The 26618-nt window shown below is 47.5% G+C and overlaps 1 protein-coding gene across 2 annotated transcripts in view; it reads left to right on the forward strand.

Moving 5' to 3' along the window:
• Positions 1-26618, forward strand: part of SHISA6 (shisa family member 6) — a 269415-nt gene that overhangs the window by 42464 nt on the left and 200333 nt on the right. For both annotated transcript variants that reach the window (XM_064467019.1, XM_064467020.1), the window contains exon 4: positions 20670-20765. In XM_064467019.1, coding sequence (XP_064323089.1) covers positions 20670-20765 — 96 coding nt within the window. The remainder of the gene's footprint in view (positions 1-20669; positions 20766-26618) is intronic.

Here is a 26618-nt window from a genome sequence, read left to right on the forward strand (position 1 = left end):
ACAGGCCAAATTAGGTTTCCCTGTCTGTATTCCCAGAGCACAGCGGGGCCACTGGCGCCTCCAGCCTGCTCAGATCTGCCCTCTGGTTTCATGTGTGTCTCTGGCAATGGCCAGCTTCTCCTTCACAGACAGATGTAAAGCGGCAGACAGATGATAATCTGCCCTCTTAGGAAGACAATTCCCCTGTCCCGTATTTAAATTTTACAAAACACAGGTTCTTCTATACTTCTAAAGTCTTTGGTTAGCATCCAATATCACCAGGATACTCTGGGACCCCAAGGGCAGGTTTCCTTAGCATTTCAGGCTTGTTGCGCTCTCCAAACCCCAGCTGCGGAGCACTGCGACATGCCTCTGCCAGCTCCTGCCCTTAGGTTGGACCAGAAGATCACAATCTCTCTAAAAGCAGCCGACAGATTTTTTTACATTTCTCAGTGTGCATTCTGAGTTTCCTTTTCAACACACCGATGCATTTAATGTTGACTTTCTCCAAATGAAGAAGACGAGGTTTCCTGCTCAAAAGAAGTTGTGACTTCAACAAGCTCTCCCCTAAAAATAGTATAAAAATAATAGATGTCCAGAGTGAGGTGTTTGGTTGGCCTGATAGATTCTCTTATTTTCTTTCTAGTGATCAAACAATTCATTTTTGTGCAATTTCAGCCCCAGCCTCCAGCCAGCTTTGCCTGAGACGTCCAAACCTAGAAGCCTGTGCTGAATTAAAGAGCTAGGTCTTCTTGATGGCTTCAGGTTCCTTTTTCCTTGTGGGTCAGGCACAGAGAGGCAAATCACACACATTCAGCAGCTGAATGTCACTTAAACCCAAAATCGATGCAGAAACCTTAGTTTTGAAATACCTTTTGGTTTTTTATTTTGGTGTTTTATTTTGCTCATGCTGCCAGTTCTGCGAGCATGGAGGGGATGTTGATCTGGGATGGTACAGCCTGGGTGTGGTTGCACGGTTCCCTACCCTCACATCTGTCTTTGTCCCTAGTCCTGTGTGTGGAGGAAGGCTGCCATACAAGGCTGTGGATTCCTCCAGGCAGGCTGCCTGGCTGCATATCACTTCTCTCCTACTTCGGGGGTCTAAGTTCCAGCTGCAGGCAGCTATAAAACGGGAGGAATTGCATTTGGCGTGTGGGCTACAGCAGCCCAGAAAAGCCACAGTACTGCACTAAGTAGAAAAAAAATGTCATGAGGACTAGTGACAGGACACAAATTACCACAAGCCACCTGAGAAATCTTTGTTTTCCTCCTAAAACATGCCATAACACTAGTGAAAAAATTTCCCCAACCAAATTGGAGTCCAAATTGCTTTCCCTCCCACAGCTTGTTCCTCTGTTTCAGCGCATACTCACTATCACTCAACTTTTTAAAAGCTGTTCAGCAAAACAGAGCAGGCACAAGCATGCCGACTCCTTAATCACAAGAGATCGTTGTTGGTCATTATCGTCACCACTGTCAGAGTTGTGTCAGAATTGTCATGTTCATTAGGTCAACAGCCATAAACATGTAAAACCAGCAAAGCAAACAAACAAACGAAACTAGGAAGCAGCAAAACAAATGTATAGCTCAGACAAGACAGTTTAAGGTACCATTAGCAATCGTTACCAAATCTAGCTTTTTAAATTAGTGTGTGATCACTCTTGTTTTTTAATCCACTCTGGTTTTTCTTCTCAGGCTTCCCAATTCGCCACATTCTCCCCACTTCATACCTCCCTCCTTGGATAGCCGGTTCATGACATTAAAATGTTGTGCACACATCTAAAACCCTTTCAAATACTGGAAAAGGCCAAACTGGTACATGCTGTGGGGTAAAATCAGAGATCTCCTCCATACCAAGGAAAAGCCAATGAACTGGGCTTTGGCTACAGAGTGAAAAACAGTGTAGGAAGCATTTTGCCAGCAGGAAATTGGTGTCGGTACTGTCATTGAGACCTGAGACCAAACTGTGTCAAAAGACTTTACAAAGTTGTGTCTTACTTTATTTCTCGTTTCTCATCACAATATTCACACGGGACCAAGCCCTTAGAGAGCACCTCGTTTTGCTCTCGAGCTCAGGAAGGACTCACTCATGCCCTCCTCCAGGGTGGCAGAATCAGCCTGTGCAGCAGCCGGGCCTCTCAGTCCCAAGCGCTCAGTGTCTCTGAGCAAATCCAGCACTTTGGTGCGTCAGGAGGCAGGATAATCCTGCACATCTGCCCGCGCAGGCTGTCTGGGAGCCACCCGCTGGCTGCAAACAGAGATAGTGGGTGAGTTGTGAAGCACCTCATACTCGTGGCTGTTTTCATAGCAGCTTCTAATCCTCTCTCATACAAATCTGGGAGTAGTTGCTGCAGCCTCTCCTGGACCATGTGGCTGTGCTTAAATAGCTCCGCAGGCGGCGTAGCTTGGGCCCCTCTGTTGGCTAAGCGATGATATTTGTGTGGGAACATACAGACCTGGCTATGCCTGGGCTTGCCTACTTCTCACCTCAGAAGTAGGATGGCAGCTCCTCTCACTGTGTCCAGCTGGCTGGGATAAGAGCAGCAGTGTTGCTGCAGCAGCATAAAGCTCCTGAAGCCTTGTGGGAGTTGAGAGAGATAGTTTATTCATAAATCAAAGGTGGTTTGGGGAGGCAGGTCTCCGTTTTGCAGTAAGACGGGGCTCTGAGTAACCCCCATCAGCTCCTCCATCAGACAAACGTTATCACTGGCAGTCAGAGACAGTCTGACGGGACTGATATTTGTGAGACAAATTACTCAGGCAGGAATGTGTTTGCTGCACACTACAGAAGTGCTGATGTTCTGCTCAGGCATCCTCACTCAGCAGGGAAGCCCTTTGTCTCTGCCACTGCCCTGAGGTGCTCATTAGCACGGGGACTCTTCTCAACCAGCTACTGCTAATGATCATTAAACAGGGCAGGGACAGGATGCTCCACCATGGCAGGGGCGGTCTCAAAGTGTTAAGCGTAGTCTCATGAGCTTCCTTGTCACCATCCCTGGAGCTGGTGTCTCCTGTGGCACCAGAGCAAGGGCTGGGCGCAAAGCCAGCTCCGGCACTGCTTCCCCTGACCCCTTGCTGCTCAGTCCCCAAGTGAGGATGCATTAAGCGTTTCCTAAGTAGAACAAGGCTTGTGTATTTGGTCTAAAAAGATCTTTTGTAGTATGTGGCAGGCTGCTAAGTACGAGTGCTTTAACCAGCTTGTTTAAGGTAAAATACTTGGACACATTTTCTTCCATTTCCAGTTATTTTAGGACTTGCCTGGATGGTGATGTTAGGGTAAGAATGTATGGCCCAGGAGATCCCTGTACGTGCACCCCTTCCTGCGTCCCCAATGCGCCTTCACAATAGGAGCCTACCAGTGTGGGAGCAGGGACACGTTCGCTGTCACCTTCCTGCCCACCGTCTCCCCTTTAAAGTCAGTCACTCAGCCTGTCCCTGGATCAGCGCAGCGGCCCAGGGGGCTGCAGGCACCCTTGCAAAGGAAACTGTCCCCTGCTGATGGGGGGTGGTACTCTCGGTGCCTCTGGCTTTCTGGACACCTTGGACCCCAGACCACCTGTCTTCCCACCATTTCAGAACCCAGCTCCATACAGATGTGCTGGCACATGGTGCCTGAACGTCAATGCTACTGAAGTACCTTAAAAGGCAGGATGCACCTGGAAAGGTCTGCACTATGTGCTTTCTCCAGCCTGGTGGCTACTCATATTATCATCTAATACCTTCAGCTGCGTGATTTTAAGCAGTTTCCAGGAGACTAACTGAATGATTTCTTGTGATCAAGCATTCTTATTTGCTCCAGTTCTTCCTCTCCCTTCTCTTCTTCACTTTGTTGTTTCTTCCCTTAGCCACTCTTTTATGTAATTCCACTACCTCTTTCTGAATAAGAGTTATTCCTATGCCATGGAGCAGAGATGGGCATGGCTGTGGTGACCAGACACTGGTGGAATTGTGCCATTTTGCAGAATTTCTGTTGAAGTTTGACCTAAGAGCCCCCACTCCTGAATCCCCTTCACATTTATCATCTTGGGTAACTCAGTTCTCCCACTGAGAACTGGGATATGTGGTCTAGGGCCTCCCAGACTCTGGGTCAAGCAAGCTCTGGCAGAGATCAGGAGCAAACACCTTTGTGTTCAGCTCCTTGGTGGATCCTTCTCCCATAGCCTGTTCTCCCTTTGTGGAAGCACACAGCTCCCAAGGGGATTAAAGAGCATCAGAATCAAGATCTGCTGCACAAGGCCAAGGGTGATGTGCAGACCTAATTTCACTGGAATGGTATCTGAGACAGATCTGAACAGCTCTACTAATACACATCCGACCCTTGCAAAGGCATTCAGATATCAAAGAATGTTTATCTCTAACCTTAAAGTTCCTACTGGAGACAATCACTGCTCAGTATTCTCCCTCCAGCTGAGAAGCAGCAGCCTCTACCTTCCCTTCTGCTAATACCCTTGAAGCATGTGTGCAGTGTGATCAGCCCTCCCTTTGCCCTTAATCACTTTCTCCCAGCCTATATAATTAAATTCCGTCAGGTATTGCATCTAATTTTTGAGGAGCTCCCAAAGAACAAAAGCCAGTTCAGTCACAGGCGAACAGAACAAATTAATTAGAAGGGGAATATCAGGCCCTCTCTAAATAGATCAGCAAATCTCCAGCAGAAGAAGCGTAGCTTGACTGGCTATGATGCTGTTCACTTCCTGAGCAGCTGCTCAGTTCCAGGGATTGCTACAGCGTTCAGAGACACAACATCACTAGAAAGTGGATTAGGCTTGGAGCAAACGATGCTAAAAGGCACTCCAGGGCACAATTTCAAAGCACAGCACAGGGAATTGGTGGCCTTGTGTCTCTCATTAACGACGGTACAAGTTGTGCCATTAGATTGCTTCACCGTACTTTGGGAATGTCTCCCTGTCATATTCCTGCATATCTAACCCCAATAAAAGTGGATGTTACTTGAGTGTAGAGCTCTGCATAGTGCTATTTACCAACATTCCTCCTAGCTATGGAGATCTTTACGAGTAAGCACTGGAATTATCGTATACAACCAGATCAAATACCCAGAAGCCACTCTTCATAAGCATTTAAACAAGCAAACAGACGGCACCGGCGTAACTTACAGCTACCTCTAGGAATCTGCAGTTTTCTGGAACTGTCAACAGAGCCTCCGTTATGCAGTGCAATGAGCATGCAGGTTTTGCTAGGAGCTACGGAAAGGTGCTCCACGCAGATAGCTGCGCACGTCCCAGGCTCCCGACGCGGAGTGGAGCGCACCAGCACAAGCAGAGCCTCCGTTCTTGAGTAACACACTGCTTTCGCCATTGGTGCAGGGCCAAGCAGATGAAACACAAACCCAAGAGAGATAAGGAGGAGCTTGGGGGGCAGAGGGATACAGACCGCTGAAACAATTCTTGTTAATTCAGTATAAATAAGAGGTTTTAAAAGTAAAAGCAGCCTCATGTATTCTGCCCTCACTCATAGCAGAAATGTCTGGTTGTTCATGTACCAGCAACTCTGCCAAACATTCACTTCCCTGGATTTTCCCTGCCAGAAGGCACCTGCTGAGCTTATGAGCTTTCTACCTGTGCCTGCACTGGGAAGCCCTGGATGTGCTGCCAAATGGTCAAGACGTGTCCAAGTGACCCCCTCCTGTACTGCTGGACATCGTTGTGGTCCTGCGATTTCAGTGCGACACTACTGATGACAGGAGCACAGCAGGAGGGATGAGATCCAGCAGTAGAGAGATTAATAAACAGGCAACTACTAATGATTCCCATATTGAATCCTCTGGCTCGCTCGCCTTCTGTTTTAAAGTAAAGAGAGCAGCAACAGAAGAGTTTCCTGATAGAGCCATATTAGACCAGGAGTCTCTAGGAACTTGCTGTCCTCCTTACGTGTAGTACACTGTACCATTTGCCACTCTACTTTCACACAGACTGTTTTTCTCTATAGCTTTAGAAGTGTGATTTAATCTAGAAAAGATCCAGGACAATGAGTTGATCTCTCTATAGCCACACTCAGAATAGACAGGAGCAGTTTAAGGGTCCGTCTTACATAGGTGAGGACTGCTTAATACCAGTGAGAAAATTATCTCTGAGGGTCCATTTGAGAAGACAGGATGGGGCTCAGAGGGCAGAGCATCTTTGAGGGGCAGGCTACATGCCTGTTTACACTCTGGGCAGACCTATCGCTTAGAACTTGGGAGCGGGAACGTTCACAGCCTGCTGTGAATTCTTGGGCTCAGCACGTAATCAGAGAGCGCCCGAAGCCATTTCCCTTTTCTCTTATACCTGGGAAAAGTGGAGTGCTTCATCACTCACGCCACTTGGTCAGCCACTTTGTCTCCTTCATAAATTCTCTTCATTTCTATTTCCAGTAAGATTCCTCAGTAAGTTGTGTGCTGTTGCATCTTTCAGATGAAGGTTTTCCCCCACCTTAACCAGAAGAAAACCCGAAGTTTTCTTTAATAACAAATTCCCATTCTTTAATGACAAACCTGTGTTTTCACATCATCTTTCTGTTCCTGGTGATAGGCCCAGGGTCTTCAGAAGGTGGCTAAGGCTAAGGCATACATGCAGTATTTCCTCTCCTTCTATCCTGTCTCCCAGAGATTTCCTGAGATCGTGTGCTTTGACTCAGCTCTTCAGAGTTCACTGAGGCAGCAGCAGGTACATACATTCCCTTTTACTGCCTTACCCAGAAGGAGAAATCAGTCGTCATCATCCTGTTCCCCTGAAAGTCATTGCACAGGTCTGCAGGCTGCAGTGTTAATGTACGTGTGGACAATGCGCTTCTAAAAATTCTGTTTGTTGAGAAGTAACTTCATAAGACAAATGCATTTGGGGACCGTATCTGAAGTTTTGTAGCTTCTTTATTCAAGAAGATTGTTGTAAATGCAGACATTTCAAAAATTTCTGAAGTTAATCTCTTCACATCAAAATAAAACTTCTGGTTTGAAGTCAGTTAAGCACACAAGCGTAAACCAGCTTCATTTAGTTATCTCAAGAGATGTTATTACTTGGAAATTAAGGGCTGAAGCTGCAGAAGTCCATGCAACACAAAATCCCAAGACAAGACTGAAAAGCCTTGCAGTTTGAGTCAAAGATCATGCTGTCTCTCTTATCCTCTGGAGAGTTTCCATTTTCAGCATTATTTTGTAACAACGTACTAATTTCCTTTGCAGAAGTGGGTGTATGGGGTCTTGGCATAATTTTCTGAGCACCTGTTGTAACAGAGCAGTAACATTTTCCTGCTGCTTCCACTTGCTAAATCAGATTAGAGAGAACTGGAAAAGCACTCGACACTTCCCTCAGGTTACTTTGCCATGTAGGTTATTGCTGCTGTTCCCATAGGGAGGCTGTGAAAGTGTGGTTCAAGAAAGAGGGACTGTGGGAAGTACAGCACACAAGAGAGGCCTTCACTGCATATCCGTGACTGGAAGCAGAGGTGCTTACTGTAATCTCCACGCTAGAGTGGGTAAAACCATCCATGTTGTTGAGTAAACGTCCATCCAGCTCCGACTTGTTCATACCCTGGCCACTGAAAGCAAGGCAAAACCCTCTAGAGAACGAATGTGAAAGGAAATTACATAAATAATTATATCAATTATGCAGTAATAATGCAGGAGCAGTGGCCCCAGGTTGGAATAGCACCCTGAATCAGGAGGACACCTACGCAAAAGCTTCTCTTTGAGCCCTTGCTTATTCACCACTGCAGATATTGCCACCAGTCCTCCATGATTTCTAATTCCTACATGAACCACCAGTGCATGCGAGTTGTCCTCAGGAAGCAGAGATTCATCCCTTTCTCTTAACACAGCAAGGTATCTGAGTCACGAGTACCTCCTGCACCCAGGTCACCTGAGGTGCCCTGGATTACCTGGAGTTACTTAAGGTCACTGGGGCCAACTGGAGCAGCTCAACCGCTTCTGTTGGTCAAGTCAATTAAAAGCAGAGCACAAGATGCATTTTGTGAAGCTATAACTTCCTAATTACACTAATTTATTGTGAGAACCTTAAAGGTATAAAAACTTCAGTGCTTAGTGCTGCACCGACACAGACTAAAATCCAACAGAGTTTTGATGAAAAATCAGGCAGTAGACACCCAGCCTCCTATGGAGACCTAAACTGGTCACAGCAAGTGAAGCTTTTAGCTCTGACAGCAAGTAAGAAATCCAGCTTGTGCGTAAGAAAGTGAGCACCCTTTGCCTCTGTGCTGTGTTACCTGCGACACGTCAGCAACGAGGGGCGGCGCAAGCAAAGAGCTAAGTGGGAGCGAGCGGTGAAGCACGGGGGTGCGCTGCCAGCAGGACTTCTGTGGGGCTGAGCTTTACGGAGCCAGCCTTTACCTGGGAGAACTCATGTGCTGTGAAATTTAACACTGTTACAGGGAAAGCAGCCAAGATATTTATGAGATAATTAATTAAAATGGTTTCTCTAAATGTGTCAACCAGAAGACTTCATGTGCATCTAAGCTGGCATTTTCTCCAGCTGGAAACTTCTGAATTTCTTCCATACTGATCTGGGAATTAGTACTGGGAGAAGGGAAACAGATTTATGACCACACTTCATAGATGAAGCGTTACACTTAAAATTCTACATAGCCAACGGGACTTCACCTCATATGTGGAGCTGGAAGTGTATTGTTAGTTATTTAATGTTTCAACACTCTAATCAAAACACAAGGAAGAGTTACAACAGTACTAGTGCTCATAGTTCAAATTAATACGGAAAGACTCATTTATTCTGCCCTTAAAATGGATATATAAACTTACTAATACTCACCTTGTGTCTCTGGTGTTGTGCTCGCTCTTCCCATGTCTCTCGGGGGGGGTCATCAGTTTGTCACCAGGGACAGCTTGGCTTTGTCAGGCTGTTGCCACAGGCTGGTCCCAGAGCAGAGCCAGCCCAGGGTAGGTGACGGACCCCGTGTTGCTATCACAGCTCAAACAAGCCAAAAGCAGCTCAGGTCCAGGCAAGCCCAGACCGGCTCCAAGACCCCGTGTTGTGGGTCAGTACAAACCCTGGGGATTTTAATTGGTAATAGCAAAAGTCATATTTATTGGGCTGCAACAACAACACCAGTTAGACACCTAAAGGCAAGCGCCTGGCCATCAGCAGAGCCACGGCATTTACACCAGCCACCACCAGGTCTGTGACGCTAAAGAAATGCTGTAGAGATGGTGGCTGGTTTGATGATGCATCTCCCACCGTCTGTTCTGTCACACCCCTGCAACTGCTCCCTGGAGATTTCTGCCAGGGAAGTGCTGGGTTTTCCTCTTTTCTTTTCTTTTCCTTTTTCTTTTTTACTGCGCTTAAGTAGGTGGAAACAGGGAGGATTGCCAAAGACTAGCCATCCTCCAACAGACCATGCACTGAAGCCTGAGAGATATGCAGGTCTTCCTCAGGCAGGCCTGGGTTTAAGTACAAATGAATACTTCTGGATATCACCAAATTCCCTTGGTTCAGAGATGTGTCATCCTGAAGCGATCTGGGGGCAAGTACACTCACTGTGTAATGTCAGCACTCACTTATTGGTGCAACATGGGTAAAGGAGGGACTCTAAGTCCCACCTGGCAGGGATCAGAAAAGCCATAGCCTGGTGTTTAGGTGCTTGGCAGGAAGGAAGAGGCATGGCCTTGAACGCTTGTTGGCAGGGAGAGAAATTAAAGCTGCTTCTTCGGAGAGCTGGGTGAGCAGGGTAACGGCTAAACCAGATAAAGCTGTATATACATTGCTGTGGAAACCTACAGCGTTTAATCGTGGCTGATATTCTCTGTATAGAATGGTTTAAATCAACCTGCAATAATTGTTTCCTGGCTACAGAATTCAGCAGGATGATAAAACAGTCCTCAGTCTCTACTATGTTTCTCCGAGAGGGTGTTATGTGGTAAGCGTGGATGTGTGAAGATTAGGGCTAAGTGAGCAGATTCATGGCCCGGTAAAAGAAACAGAAGGACACTTTTTCCCCTTCTCCTGAGTCATACAAAAACTTGAGCTCCTTCCGTATCACTAGCTGTACAATTATAGAGTGTGCTTAAGGATGCAGAAGAAAGATTAAGGGCCAATTTGTCATTCATTTTTGACAGCCTGAGCTGCAAGGATCCCCTTGATACATGGCTACCCTAGAGCACCTCTTTGGAAGGCGGCCATGCCTCCTGCTCTGCTCAGGTCTGGTGTAATATTAGCCCTGTGCGATGTCGGAGCTGTAATTTCACTGCTGCAAGTGCAGAGGTGCAACAGCACAGGTTCCCCCAATACTGATGGAAACAACTGGGCTTTTAAGAATCTGAGACTCCTCTGAATGGGAGTCCCAAGCCTGTTTGGTTTCTTATACATTTGGTGGTGGCTTTCTTGTACTCGCTGAGCACGTATTGCAACCGCATGAGCCTTCTATAGAGATATTAGCCAGCCGTGATTTGCTTGTGCTTTCACTGCGTTTTATGTGATGGCATTGCTGTAAATTGCACTTATTATGTCCTCGAGGGAAAAGCATCAGAGTCTCTTTTCCTTCCTTCTTTCCTTCCATGCAAAGGGGAACAGCTTCAGCGCGGGGAATGGGGAGTACAGTAACCAGGGAAGCCTCTCTGTGTGAGCCCCCCATCCCTGATTGCATAAAGGGGAATATACATGGGGTCTCTTCCCTCTGCTGTACTGCAGAGGAAAGGGGTGTCCTTCCTTGGCTTTTGGGGGCTTAAATGTTTGCTCTTTCTGGAGCTTCAGAGCATGCTTCAAGACATGCGGAACTCGGTACAGCTGTTCGTTGGTGAGAGGCAGGCCATGGGAGCAGAACATTTTCCTGCGGAAACCGGGTACTTCAGTAGGTTTTTCTGCTAACCAGCACATGCATTTGGAGCCTTGGAGAGGTGCCGTATTTTATCTTCCTGTCAACTGAGTCCTCTGTCTTTGAAAGCCTTTTTATTTATACGTCTGAACAGAATATGAACGCGTCACCGTATTCCTGTCATCCCTGACGCACATAGTTTGTGAGACCCTCTAGCCCGGCAGGCCTGTATTTTACTTTCAAAGAGTCTTTTTTTTTTTCAAGTTAAGAGAACCTAAAAGTGTTGTTTCCTGAAGCCTCTTACAGCTTGTTACAGCTTGCAGGGCGGTTGCAAAATCAAGGGCAGCTGCTGTAGTAAATGGAGTAACCAATTAACAAAAGGAGATGGTCCCTTGGCCACTTTTGAGGAAAACGAGCACAGCTTTTAGCTTCACTTTCTACACCTTTTCCAATGCCAGATATATGAGTACGACCTGGACTCACGCGGCTCACTGCACTGGATTTGGCTTGGTCTGCTGAGCAGTAAGTGGGCATATTTTTGGCAGGGTTGCTAGTTTGGACTGACACAAAGCCCGTGCCAGGGATCCGTTCCCCATTCTTGCGATGTTGTGGGAAGTCTTCCAGTATGCGTCATTTCCATGAAGTCCGGTTCCTGGCCAATAATTTTACTTGAGAGCTCCAGTATTCGGCTGTGAGCAGTAAGCTTTTACCCATCCTAGTTGAAAAGGCAGCTGGAAGGTGTCACGCAAATACACTCTAAAAGCTGATAATGCAGAAGTCACACTGAAATAAATAAAAGGAGAAAATAAGGATCTCCCAGTTTTCAAGCTGGAACAATCCTCTTGCTCTGTTTTGAACCCAAAGTTCCTCCTTGGCTTGGGGTGACACTGGCCTGAGTTTTTACCACATTTCTGATGCACTGGGCAGTCAGTTATGCAAGAGCCAGGTGCTTGCTGGAGCCCACGTCAGCTGGTGAAGGCAGCCCAGTGACACAGGAGTGCCTGGCTCACGGTGGGCAAGACTGGGCTCTGTCTGCTCGGGCGTTCTCGTTCAGAAACATCGCAGAAGCCCTGGGGACCTGTGGGGATCACAGAGACCCTGACCTAGAATACCATTCCTACTGTGCCGTGGACAGTGAGCCAGGCGAGGAGATGGACAAGGCCATCCCCTGGAATCCGTTTAGCGCAGGCTGTGGCCAGATGGCCCCGTGGGGACTGATTTAATCAGGGTCTCTGTGGTCAGTAGTCACATGTGATGGAGAGCAAGGGAGATGAAGCAGGGAAGGATATGACAAAGGCTTAGCATGACGAAAAAGGAGGTAAAAAAGAGGCAGTTATTTTGACAGGGGGAGAAATTATAGGTAGGTTGTCACATTATTAGGACAAGGCAAGTGGAACGCAGCTCTCCTTAGCCCACCAGTGTGATTTAAGGAATATCTGTAGGGCATAGAAAACTATTATTCCCCACACTGATTTGGACTACTTCTTGTCCATGTCTGGCTGCGCGATGCTGACAGCTCACCCTAAGCACCACTGAACTCATTCCAGTTGCTTTTTTTTGTACATTTGCACGTTCAGGACAGACAGTGATCCCAGAACTATGGTATTAAACCAGAAAAAACATACTGCAGTGGCCCTTACTGTGCCTTTATTCAGACAAATGTGAGAGGAGCCAGCTGGCATCTGTTGTTTGGGTTTTTTTTAAGAAAGAAAATGGTAATGTTTCAGTGACGTCATTTGGGTGTCCCTTCTTATCATTGTAATGTCTGTTAATCTGCACCCCATGCTGTGGCAAGACACCAAGATGCCCGACCTGTCTGCAAACACTTCCTTCGGTGGGGTAGCCCACAGCCATGTCTAATACCCACCAATTTCTGCAATTAGACTTTCCTCAAACTGAGATGGTTTGTGTGCTTGCTGGCTGCCCTCCGCAGCTCTGGCCCAAAGAATTCCTCATTTTGGGATCCATGCCTTCCCTTGCATCCAAAGATGATTGTATTTGATTGACAGGATAGACAGAGCAGCACAGAGCGGTCTGCCATGTGCTCAGCAAACACCTTAGTCGTTTTGGCAGCTCATGTCCTTTGTCTTGGTCTGTTGATATGTGTAAAATAGCTCCAGAATAATCTCTCCAGCAGAAGTGAGCAGCACCAGAGGCAGGTAGGCTGTGGTGTATTTCCCCCTGCCTCCCCCCATGAAAGGATTTTATTTTTCCACAAGAGACCTGTCTGAAAAAAATGTTTGTGCTCAGGAGTTTGGATGTGGTGACTCCTCTCTGGGTGTAGTTTTTTTTCCAAGGAAATTTGTGACAAGGGTGAGGTCAGACTCCAGAGTATATCATGCAAAAGGCTGTCCACGACAGTCCCTGTCTGCCCTTCTCAGGGTGATGTAATCCATACTCAGTAATAATGTTTCCAAGAGGTGGATAACAGCATTTTACTTCAGCTCTAATAATTCTGTTAAATCAGAGCTGGGGTTGTAATTGCTGTTTGTGACTGAGTTTGTTCCATATGCGTGTTATGCAGGATGCCATTGTAATGAAATGTTCCCTCTTTGAGCTGTATGCCCTAAAGAATATGCCTTCACTGTGTGGCAGGCCAAGCACTCATCTGCTCTCTGCCTCTGCCTCTGCTGTGCCTTATAACCAAAAGAGAGGGGAAAAAAAGTCATGTTTCTCCTTGTTTCAGTTTCTTCTGGAAATTTTAAGTTGTGTAAGCGTTAGCCTTCATTTGCTTTAGCAACACACAGCCTTGCTGGACTCCTGTTCATCTCTTTTAATGATAAAGCCTGCAAGCCTGGGTGTGTGTCCGAGGGTTTACATGCATTGGAGCACACGGATGTGAGTGTAAGCAAGAGCAGGGAGTGCGAGTGCAGGAAAAGCCTCTTCCAGGGAGCCAGACATGGTGCTGTGAAGCAGCATTTTAAATTTTATCCTAACCATGAGAAAGAGACCTTAGAGATGCAAAATCTCTAGAGAAGTACTGTATTAAAAGATAGCGTGTTCCGTGCCATGAGATCAGGTAGGTGGGTGGTTGCTTTGCTTTGGAAGCAGTGCATGCTGTGAGACTCCATCGTAATCAAATCTGGCTCCTGTACAATGCTTTTCATTCACAGACCACCCCGTGCTTTGCAGGAAGAGTAACTACCTTTACACACAGGGGCGCAAAGCAGCGTGGAGCGGACACAGCCGCTCTGCTGGGCTGCTCAGTGACCAGTTGAATGATGACACCGGTTGTGATCTTATGCAGCTACCAGCAAGCCCCAGAGGGAGTTAACGAGTGCTTGCTGGGTAGGACTCCTGGATATGGAGAACCAGCAGGCGGTGGCTAATTTCACCCAAAGCGTGAGCTGTAAAAGAGGGAAAGTGAGTGCTGGGAGGCTGAGAACATGAGTGTGCTGGGCTGTGCTGCTTTGCCTCGCTTGCGACACTGATCTGCTGCTCTTGCTCTATGTGTCTTCTCTGAGGTCTCGGGTGCTGCCTCTGGGACCTGAGTTTCAGCTCCCTGATGGCTGCAGCCCATGAAATATCTTGTGTGTGCTCCCAGGGAAATACAGCACCCAAAGGCAGCTTTGCTCTGATGTGATCTCACATGGGGGAGGAAGAGAGCAATGTGAATAGTGCCAGTACACAGCAGGTACCAGATAGCCATCAAACTCTTCCCACCTATTTACGAAGCAGATCTAGATCAGAGATCTCCTTTTTATTGTGGGCGTGGGGTTCTGCCACAGCTCTGTGCCTCCACCCTGTTCCCGCAGGGCAACCCTGCAAGGAGCCCCGCACCACGCCAGGGCTGGTGCAGCCCCCAGCAGCAGGAAGGGCTCAGGGAAACCTTGGCGGGTTTGAAAGAGAGGTCCTTTCTGTCTGGAATGGCAGGGTTGGTTTGGTTGGGTGCTGATCGGCAATAAAAATCCCCTAAGTCTGAAATAAAATGAAAAATCTGTCCATTTACACGTGTTTTTCAAGGAATTAGGCAATTTTTAACTCTCTCACCAAAGGGCGGAGGGAAAAACCCAGCTTCAGCCTACTAAAAGTGAACACCTTGGATAAGTTCCGGGGACTCCTTCTTAGTCCACAGGACAGGCATCTCCATCAGCAGCTCAGCTCAGCTCAGCTCAGCTCAGCTCAGCTCAGCTCATGGCTGAACCCCTTTTGGTAGGGCCAACCCCTGTCTGCCAGCTGTGGAAGGACTCCCAACAGCTGAAGGTAGGAAGGAGGAAAACAGCCAGAACAGAGAATGAACCAGGGATGTTTTCTGGTCTGGCATAGCCCTGTCTGCACTTCCACTGCTCTGCAGCCTGGTCTACTTACACTTGAGCTTCTTCAGCTCTGCTGTGGCTACTGGGCACATGCATTTTGGTAAGGTACAAGGAAGCATTCACTTCCAGTGTGAAAATTTCTCAGCCAAGAAGTGATTATGAAAAAGCCTGATTGAATAACCTGAGCTTGGCCCATCAGCAGCCCCCAAGGCACTTCTAAAAGTAAAAACCACGTACCAGCATTTTTACACTGTGAAGCCAAGAGAAATAATCACAAATGAGCAGGAATTAAAAAAAAAAAATATATAAGACAAATATAGCATTCTATAATGTATCTATAAAAAGGGAAAACTCATGCTACTTGAAGTCTACAAACTGAAGTTTCTCTTGGGAAAACATAACTCCTGTTCAAATGCTAATGACTTGTTATCACAGGAATGTTTTAACTACTGTGTACTATACGAAGTGGCAGAGCAAGGTTCAGAGAGCAAATAGCTGATGAACAATCTTCAATCTCCAGTAAATGTTTGCCTTTTTTTGCATATACTTCCCCTTCTTGATCTCTGTCTTAAACAGATTCTCCAAAGGGACATATAAAAGACAGATTATTTCAGCTAGAGGTAATAGCATGTATTTCATAGAATCATAGAATCATTAAGTTTGGAAAAGACCTCTAAGATCATCAAGTCCAACCCACAACCCAACACCCCCAGGCCTCCTAAACCAGGCCCTGAAGTGCCACATCTACATGTCTTTTAAATACCCCCAGGGATGGCGACTCCCCCACCTCCCTGGGCAGCCTGTGCCAGGGCCCGACCGCTCTGGCAGGGAAGGCATTTTCCCTCATCTCCAACCTAAACCTCCCCTGACGCAGCCTGGGGCCGTTCCCTCTCGCCCTGTCACTGGTGCCTTGGGAGCAGAGACCAGCCCCCCCCTCACTCCAGCCCCTCTCAGGCAGCTGCAGAGAGCGAGAAGGGCTCCCCTCAGCCCCCCCTTCTCCAGGCTAAACCCCCCCAGCCCCCCCAGCCGCCCCCCAGCACACTTGTGCTCCAGACCCTGCCCCAGCCCCGCTGCCCTTCTCTGGACACGCTCCAGCCCCTCAAGGCCCTTCTTGTCCCGAGGGGCCCAAACCTGAGCCCAGCATTCGAGGCGGGGCCTCCCCAGGGCCGAGCACAGGGGCCCCATCCCTGCCCGGCTCCTGCTGGCCACACCAGTGCTGACACAAGCCCAGGGGCTGGTGGCCTCCTTGGCCACCCGGGCACTGCTGGCTCATGCCCAGCCGGCTGTCAGCCAGCCCCCCCAGGGCCTTCTCCGCCGGGCACTTCCCAGCCCCTCTGCCCCAGGCCTGGGGCGCTGCCTGGGGTCGGTGTGACCCAAGGGCAGGACCTGGCGCCTTGTTAAACCTCACACAACTGGGCTCGGCCCATCGATCCAGCCTGTCCAGGTCCCTCTGCAGAGCCTTCCTGCCCTCGAGCACATTGACACTCCCGCCCAGCTTGGTGTCACCTGCAAACTCACTGAGGGTGCACCTGATCCCCTCCTCCAGATCATTGATAAAGAAATCAAACAAGACTGTCCCCAACAGTGAGCCCTGGGGAACCCCACTCGTGACCAGCCGCCAACTGGATTTAGCTCCGATCACCACAACTCTCTGGGCTCAGCCAGCCAGATTTTTACCCAATGAAGAGTCCACCCATCCAAGCCATGAGCCACCAGCTTCTCTAGGAGGATGCTGTGGGAGAGTGTCAAAGGCTTTGCTGAAGTCCAGGTAGACGGCATCCACAGCCTTTCCCTCATCTACTAGGCAGGTCACCTGGTTATAGAAGGAGATCCAGTTGGTCAGGCAGGACCTGCCTTTCATGAAGTCATGCTGGCTGGGCCTGATCCCCTGGTTGTCCTGCACTTGCCTGGTGAGCACGCTCAAGATGAACCACTCCATAATCCTACCTGGCACTGAGGTCAGGCTGATAGGCCTGAAGTTCCCCAGATCCCCCTTACAGCCCTTTTTGTAGATGGGTGTCACATTGACAAGCCTCTAGTCGTCTGGGACCTCCCCTGTCACCCAAGACTGCTGATAAATGATGGAGAGTGGCTTGGCGAGCTCCTCTGCCAGCTCCCTCAGTACTCTTGTGCAGATCCCATCCAGCCCCATAGACTTGTGAGTGTCCAGGTGGAGCAGCAGGTCATAAACTGCTTCTTCCTCCTGGACGATGGGGGATTTGTTCTGCTCTCTGTCCCTGTCTTCCAGCTCAGAGGGCTGAATACCCCAGGGATAACTGGTGGGCCTATTGAAGACTGAGGCAAAGAAGGCATTAAGTACCTCAGCCTTTTCCTCATCCTTGGTGGGAATGTTCCCTTCCACATCCAATAGAGGATGGAGATTCTCTCTGATTCTCTTTTTGTTGTTAATGTATTTGTCAAAACATTTTTTGTTATCCCTTACAGCAGTGGCCAGGCTGAGCTCTAGCTGGGCCTTTGCTTGTCTAATTTTCTCTCTGCAAGACCTAATGAGGTCTCTGTATGCTTCTTGAGTTTCCTGCCCTTCTTCCAAAAGTGTTCAGCTCTCCTTTTTTTCCTGAGTGTCAGCAGAAGCTCCCTGTTCCGCCAGGCCAGTCATCTTCCCCGCCAGTTTGTCTTGCGGCACTTGGGGACAGCCTGCCTCTGCGCCTGCAAGGCTTCCTTCTTGAAGAAAGCCCAACCTTCCTGGACTCCTTTCCCCTTCAGGACTTCCTCCCAAGGGACTTTCCCAACCAATGCCCTGAACAGGCCAAAGCCTGACCTCTGGAAGGCCATGGTAGTGGTTCTGCTGACCCCTCTTCTTACTTCACCAGGAATCGAGAACTCAGTCATATCATGCTCACTAAGCCCAAGACAGCCTCCGACCACCACGTCTCCCACCAGTCCTTCTCTGTTTGTGAACAGCAGGTCAAGCGAGGCACCTCCCCCGGTAGGTTCACTTACCAGCTGTGTGAGGAAGTTATCTTCCACACACTCCAGGAACCTCCTAGACTGTTTCCTCTCTGCTGTGTTGTATTTCCAGCAGGCAGCTTGTAAGTTGAAGTCCCCCACGAGAACAAGGGCTAGTGATTATGACTTCTGCCAGCTGCTTGTAGAACACTTCATCTACCTCTTCATCTTGGTTGGGTGGTCTATAACAGACCCCCAGCAGGATATCTGCCTTGTTTGCCTTGCCCCTCATCCTTACCCATAAGCACTCGACCTTAGCATCACAATCGTTGAGCTCCGTACAATCGAAACACGCCCTAACATACAGAGCCACCCCACCCCCTCTCCTTCCTTGCCTATCATTTCTGAAGAGCTTATAGCCATCCATTGCAGCACTCCAGTCATGAGGGTCACCCCTCCATGTCTCTGATGGCGACTAAGTCATAGCTATCCCGCTGTGTTTCTTTTACCCTTGTTTAAAACAGTAAATTTGTGGCACTGACAGAGTGCCAGTCACCAGAGCAGCTGCCCCTGAGACCACAGAAACTGATGATATATGAGCAAAAATTGGCTTACTGGAAAGAAAAAATAAAGCACATTTTAGAAAAGTGATAGAGAAAAAGAAAGCGAATTGGGCATTGCAGCCACAAACCATCTCTGCAGGCTTCTCAGGCCAAGAACAAACATCTCATGAAACAAGAATAGCTTCCAGAGACTTGGTTGGAAAGCTCTGCCGCCCTTTTCCAGGGCCACAGCAGCCAGAGCTTGCACGAGCTATGTAGGAAGAAGAAAGAGCCTGTGATCATTCCTGTGGAAGCAGAAAATCCTTCTTTCTTTTTTTTTTCTTGAAACTCTTTTCTCAGCCAATTTATGGGTGGATGCCCTCGCATTTGATGGTTTTTGCTACCACCTTGCATTAGTAAGTAAGTAAGTAAGAAGAAAACTGTCTTGCTGCTAACACTTCCAAACCTGTAGAAACACTTTATATGTGTTTTGAGAAGTTTACAGGGAGCACTTGACTGACCTTGACCAGAAAAAATATGTGAGGGAAGAGAGTGGGATGCTTTTTCTATTAGATAAGAATAAACATTTGTTAGAAGTCTCAGCATCTTCTGCCTGCCATATGTGAGCCTCCTCTGAAGGTCTTCAATGTGCTCATGTGATGGCAAAGTCTGTGCTAGGCTCTCCTGGCCAGACAGTTGCTGGTGTCCTCCCTGAATGGGGAGTGGGGTTTGGAGCCTGCTCAGGTCCATTGCGGGGCAGAACAGTGGGACATTTTGGGACATTTTGGGACATTTAGACCTTGGGGGATGTTTACCCTCAGCCCACTCATATGCAAGGTGGACTCTGATGACAGGAGTAATGGCCTGCCAGCATACTGGGGTGAGGATGACTGGCTAAAAAGGAAAGAGGAAAACTCTGGAGACTGATGAGATTTCAAAGTCTCTGTTCCTATTAGTTTTTACAGTGTTGCCAGAGAGCCTGAAAGTGTATGAGAGCAAACGGCATTTGGTCTCAGTGTTTGAAAAATAGTGAGGGGCTGTAGCATCTGTCAGAGGCAATGCGAGCCAGCAGAACTCGGCCCCAGGCTGCATTTCCACCTGGATCCCTGATGCCCATTTGGCCCTCCCCATAGCTTCCTGACTCAGCTCTCCTGCTCGAGTGCCGTGCGCTGGACCATCTGCTGTGCTGGACTTCCAGCCACCGTGGCTCAGCAGAACAGTGATGCATCACGGCTTGTGCAGAAAGGCATGGTGAGGATGGTGGCTTAACATGGAGGGAGCTGAATTCCCAGCCCCTGAGGCTGCCTAACTTCCTTCCCCCTGCACCTAGATTATCTGTGCCTCTCTCTGAAATAAAAGGAATAGAAAAATTAACAACATGAAAAAGGGAGGATATGATAAAATGTATCTGAAAAATTATCTATGTCCTCATTTCAGGGCTTTGCGTGGTAACAGGGAGGCAGAAGGCCTTTTTCTTCTTTAATATATTAAAATATTTAAAAGCTGTGTCTCTCCTCAACCTGCTCTGTTGTCATGGACTGAGAGAGCTCCTAGGAAGTGTTCTGCAGAAAACTGTTGCACTTGAGAAGCTATCCAGGGAGGCCAGGCAAGGACCAGGGCAAATCAAAGCTACAAGACAAAGTTTGCTGTCATACTGGTAACGGGGACCTGGGTCCAGCCTGGACAAGAGTGATATTTGCACCTTTGCTTTTCTGCTGAGACAAAATCTCTACCAAGGGGACATGAATGCTGTCAGGAGTCTGGCTGGAATGGGAAGAATCAAAGCCACATCTCTTCTGATTTCCTTTAGCTCCTTAGTTGAAGGTTTGAATGAGACCAGTTCCTTGGGAGTGCTGCTGTTAGCAAACCTGAATCCGAGCCAGCGATGATCAAATTTCCCGGAGACTGGGGCGTTTGGTTTGGAACGTTAGTGGTTCCTCTATCAGAATCCGTTCATTCCTTGGCAGTTATGAAAATATGCCATTGTTCTTCTTCGCAAATCTTTGCCAATAAAGCAATAAGACTTTGATGCTGCTATAGCTGTTATGTTCTGTTATACCTTCTGCTTGCCATTAATAATATAACCACGTCGTGGGGCCTTGGTACTCATATATGGGGGTGACAGTAGGGCTGTACATCATATATGTGTATATATAGATACACACACACACACTGAATAAATGTTTCTTTGTTTTCTTTTCCTTGGCAGGTCACTATGGAAAGGATATTTATCGAAGTGGAGGGCCAGATCTCCATAATTTCATCTCCTCCGGGTTTGTCACATTAGGAAGAGGACACACGAAGGGTACAGTGGAAACAATTTTTTGCTAAATAAAAAGATTGTTTTAAATAAAAAAAAGCTATAACTCAGAAGCTGGGTTCTAAGCGCTATGAGATAACAGTATTGGACTGCAGTCAGTAGATTTAGTCTAGCAAATATTGCTGCAGGTAAAATACTGTGCTCCTGGCAGAAACTTTTAAATCCTAGCAAGGGAGGCGGTGGGAGAGTGTAGAGTCGGACAGCCAGACCGACTCCACTCTGACTTTGCAGTTCAACAATTTATACTGCTTTGTGTTTTCCTGGGTGCATGGTTGCAAACCACCATCGTGCTGCTGTACTTACGAAGGGAAGGGGAAGGCGTGTAACGCTGTCCAAGGGCAGGCAGTTAACACTTCAAGAGTGCATTTCTGGATTTCTTTTGTTTGACCTCTGGGCTTTTTTTTTTGGGGGGGGGGTATTATGAATATTTTATAAAATTATTTCTTTTTAGGTCCTGAAACATATATTTTATGTGTTCATATATTCTGTGATATAATGTACAAACGTGAAAACACAAAAATATACATATACTGCTCTGTGTATGTTCTGTGTATATGTACTGTATATAAAATATATGTTAAGAGATAGTTGTAGCTATATCAGATAAGTAACCATATAACCCAGGAGTTGTGGTGACACAAAAGCTGTGAGATCTGACTCAAAGTAGCTGGTCACCAGAACCCCAGATGAATGTTCATTTTATGACGTTGTTGCATATTTGGTGAGTTTTTATAGTGTACAGTGAGACTATGTCTGGAGCATCTTTCTGTTCACACGCACACCCTGACCGAGTCACACTGGTGCACTGGCAGTGGGTTGCGACACTGGGAGTGCAAGCATGTGCCACACCAGTACTCGTCTGGTTTTGTGTCCTGCTGACTTCTGAGACTGTTGTACTTTTATATAGACACAATGTATGTGGAGATACCTATATAGACACAATGTACTGTATGTGGAGACGTGTCCATGTGCTCGCCTGGTTGAATGCACCTGTGTTGTTTCTGTGGATGACCATGACTCACAAATTATTAAAAGACCTTTATTTTTTCGTACCTTTCCTGCACTTTTTCAAATTCTCCACGAGTGTCATCCAAAGCAGTGTTGGTCCTGTAGAACTGTCAGAGAAGAAACAAATATATGTATATTGTCTGTGTATGTCTGTGTGTGCTTAAATAAAGTTTACTGAGGCTGAGGCAGCACCCGTGGGACTTGTAATACAATACCCTGCAATTCCAGCCTGGCACTGCACCGGGGGAAGGAGAGCAGAGAAAACCACCGAGAACTTTCGTGTGGGCTGGGAACTGAAATGGTTCAAGGAAGGAATCATGGGTGGCATTTCACACAAGGTCTCCCTTTTCCTCCCTATGCAAAAGGAGTTTTACAGTCATGTCATATCACATCAGGCCTGACAGTATATTTAGGGTGAGATAGCAGGTGTACCCCAGTAGAGGCATGGTCTACAGAGTGGTGTGTCCTGATAGCCTTCAGCAAGCACATGCATAACCCCAGGCAGGGCTGTAAAACCTGCATCTTTGTCTCAGACATTTGAATTATCTTCAAGCAGTTTTCTGTACAATATACTTTTCCCAGTTCCTTCCCAGATAAGAATAAAACTGAAGAGTCTCAGGGGCTCTGTTCTTCCATAGATGGGCCAGTGGTTTTCACACCTTTTCCACTGGCTTTCCTGGAATCCCTGCAGGGCACATTTCCTGTCCCTGGGAACGTGGGAGAATGGCCAATGGGAGCCCAGATTGTTCAGACGCCACCCCTTCCAACAGCCGTCAGATAGGGAGGTGCTTTCCAAAGTGAATGAAAGACTTCTATGATCTGAAGAAATTAAACTATATCTTGGCTGTTTATGGACATAAAAGAATGGATTGGCCTTTGAATTTATTTTTCAGCTACGTGTAAATTCAGATTTCATTTGAAGAGTACCATAATGTTAACTTCTAACTTCTTAACAGCAACCTCAGAGGCCCACTCGTGAATGGCGCAAATGATTAACATCTCCGCACATTCTGCAGGCAAACTGCCTTGTTTGCTTGTGCAAATGTGTAGATCGATCTTTGTCTGCAATACGATCTGATTGCCGATTTGTGCTGTGAAAGCAGGGACTTTGGAGGTAACACATTACTTATGTGCCTTAGCATTAGTTTTCTGCTCTATATCATTTCATTATTCCTGGAAATACTACACCATAGATTTCCTGTGTTCAGTTTGAACTGCAACCCAGCTGTACTTGCAGACAGGAGAGATGAGTGCTCCAGCAAGGGTTACAGTCCTGAGTGGCTTCATGCTCACGTTTTGTCCTATTTCACTTCCAGTGCACGCGTTGATATTTCCCCCTCAACTACCATCTAGCCAAATAACCTCAACCCGCCTTGCTGCTACACCACCATGGAAGAGGGTTCTGCTTTTAGACTGAACGAAGCCAGTGAAGTTTATCTCAATATTTCTTTGCACTGGGAGACACATTTTTGGTGTTTTCTCAACTGTCTTCTGTGCTGTGGCAGAACTCCAAGTGCTGAGTAATATTTAAGAGCTAATCTATTTTGGGTAGAAGACAAAGATGTGAGACATGCCAAACTACCATGGATACCAAATCAGCATATTCACATGTCTGACATCCACAAGCTCCTGCAAGATTATGATTTATGATTCTTATATGACACTCGATTGGGCAATGCATCACTGCCTAGCGTTTAAGTCTATAAAATCACTACATAGGATGTTCTTCAAACCATGGTAAAAGACTTCACTGTCAGTCTGTCATGACAATCTAGGAATGAATCCAAAGCCTTTAAGCCATAGAAGGTCTTCATGGTGAGACACACGGCAGGGCTAATCTCATCTAATGTTAGATAGCTAGAAGTTAGACATTTTATTCTGAGGTAGTAGGCTTTAACGCCATGTAGAGACACATGGCAGACACCAGCACCTCTAAATGAGTGTTCACTGGATGGGCACCAGGCACCTCTTCCCCACCTCTAGCAAGAGGGGAGCCATGGGGAGCTAGGTCTTTCAGCCATCAGACGAAGGCAGACGAATTCCACCTGCACTCGCTTGTGTAGGAGTAGCTGTTATTGCTCCAGTTCCTGTGGGAGTTCAGTGCTCCAGTGAAACAAGTAGGAGCACTGAAGACAGGAGCTATCGCATCCCTCTGTGCACTAACCTAACCTAATTTAAAAAGCAGCTTCTTCAACCCACTGTCTCTCAGAGAATCTTGCTACTCTCCGATGTCCCAGGTTGAGACTACCCTGCCACGGACCAAGGTCACGGTCCTGCCAGGGCTCTGCAGAGCTCTGCCCAGTCACACAGGCTGGTGCAGAAACACACAGCTGAAACACAACGTGGAGCAAGCTCCCACGTGGATATTTGACCACAGTGGGTGAACAAGTCTTGAAGAGCAGTAAATTTACTCCAGGTTAACTACTCCAGATCATGATTGTTGAGTTTTCAGGTAAAAATGCAATTTTTATTTTGTTTTTTTTTTGCTGCCAGCCTCAGATCTCGAAAATCTGAATCCGTTTCCGAATGGAGTTGGGCTCCTTGTATTTCAGCAGCCTGTGACAGCAGTAGAAATTCTGTAGAGCAGATGATAAGCTCATTTCTGTACTAAACCACTTCTTTTGTTTTCCTGGTAACTCTGCAACAGTATTAAAAATTGTGAGGTTTTTTTTTCTGGAAAAACATGATTTCCCAGTTGAGCTGAGTGCTAGGGGTCAGGGAACAGTGAGGCAGGAGGAATATGGGATTTTAGACTCCTCTACTGCAGGGTCCTCTCATAGGGAAAAACAGGACTTTTCCTACAATCTTGTAAGTTTATGCCAGATCCTTGAGGGGGAGCAGAGGCAGGGCTGCAACTTGAAAAGCATGTGTGGAAGAGTCAAGTGTCCTCACAGCCTGCCCAATAACACTTCCAGAAATGGAACCTCTCACTTTGGGTTCGAGGCTGCAAACGTTTACTGTTCCTGGATTCACTGGGAGATGTGCTCTGAGTTAGGGCATCTGCAAGAGTGTCTTTTCTTCAAGTATCCCACTAGAATTTGCACATAGGATGTTCTCCAGAAGTGCCAGTAGGCAGGGAAAGAAAAACGAACCATGTGTCCAAGTCAGTGCGATGTGGCTGTTAAAACCTGACGACTACATTTTTGCTGGCATCCCTGGGGAGCCGCATCAGCATCCTGCCTTGTGGGCAATGTGAAAACAATGTTGGTGCAGAGCAGGCAGCCTGGTGACTGAGCAATAAAAGCTACCCACAGCCACATTTTATCTTGTGGTGTTTGGTGCAGATATGGCAAGATTTACAGCCTGAATGTGGGATTTGCCCGCCTGGGCCTCTGTTCTTGCTGTCCTGCCGCATGGTTGTACCACATGCAAAGTGGGTCAGGGCACTCTTTTAATGGTACAGCCCTTCATGGGAGCTACAGCTGTCCAGCCTGAGCTGGTCCTGGTTGAGCACATGTGCCTGGTGTGTGGGAACATGGTATATGTCCTTTAACAGGACCTTACACCCAACTAGACATCAGCGTCCCCAGACACAGCCTCACCCTTTGCCATCTCCTGATAAATATCCCACTCCTTGTTCCCTGGAACGGTGCACAGCGTCCACATACAGGCAGAGGGGAAAGCGAGAGGTCAGCAACAGCTGACTTCTTGCTTTTTCACAGTTGACAGTAGATCCCTCAAATCAGCTTTTTTTAGTGCATGTTCGAAAGGAGGAAATCGTTCTTGATCTAGTCCCACCTTAGAAAATGATCACCTTTCTCTCCCAGGCCATGTGCATGTGCATGAGTTGTTTTGGGGACAAACAGACCATATATGCCATGGCGCCAGGGCAGTGGAAGATGGCTACCACCTGGGTTCGAGGTTTGGAAGCTGCAGGGGTTTGGGAGAGTGAGAGGAGACAAGGTAGTGTCAGGATGGGAGGGGGAGTTGCCAGGCTTGGGGTAGCAGCTGAGTCTTCTGGCTCCTCCCCGCTTGCTTGTCTGTCGGCAGGCTCTGACAAGCTGAGGGAGCTACCTCATCGCCGTCCCGGCACCTCGTGCTGCCAGCCCATGGCCAGACCTTCACCGCGTTGGGTGGTGCCCTGCGGCCTCCTGGAGATTCAGCCCACTCTGGGAGCGCGCTGTGTTCCCACAGCCAGCCCACGGGCCGGTACCAGGAGACGGAGGGCCAGATGTCAGCAGGGTCGCTCAGGCTTATTGCAAGACAAGTTTCTAGAATAAAGGAACAGCTTGCTTTATCTGACAGTTTAACATTTGTGTTTGTTTATAAGAGAGCCTCCTACAAAGGCAAACATGAAAGAGGACAAATGCAGCTCTAGATCATACTTAGCAACCAAGATCTTCCTGAGCTGCTTCGGTGTCTCAGCCAGCTGAGGTGGGTGGCAGCTCCACTTTCTCATCTTTTTCTTGCCTGGGAGCTGCAGAGCTTTCCCAGCACCGTGTCTCTGCTGCTCCCACTGGAAGGTGATGCCTTCCCGCTGTACGGAGAGAGGAAGCACAGAGTAAATGACTCATGACTAAGTCTATGTTTGCCCAAGACATCACTGACAATTCGTGCCTGTGTGACTCTTAGAAAACCTTGTCGAAGATGATAGGGCTGTGGGACGTCCCGTGTCAATATGAGGATCAGGTCGTCTCCTTCCTGAAACATCTTGATCTACCCATCCGTTGTGTTCCCTCATTTGCACATTCTTCCCACCTTCACTGGTTTTTCTGCGAGCTGAATAATATCTGTGACAGGCTCTGTATTTTATAAATGACATATCTGTATGCAAACTAATCTTTATGCAGACACCTCAGTGGATTTATAATATTCAGCATGCTGCAAGCT

This window comes from Phalacrocorax carbo, chromosome 16 (genome assembly GCF_963921805.1).
Source record: "Phalacrocorax carbo chromosome 16, bPhaCar2.1, whole genome shotgun sequence".
NCBI classification, from domain to species: Eukaryota; Metazoa; Chordata; class Aves; order Suliformes; family Phalacrocoracidae; genus Phalacrocorax; species Phalacrocorax carbo.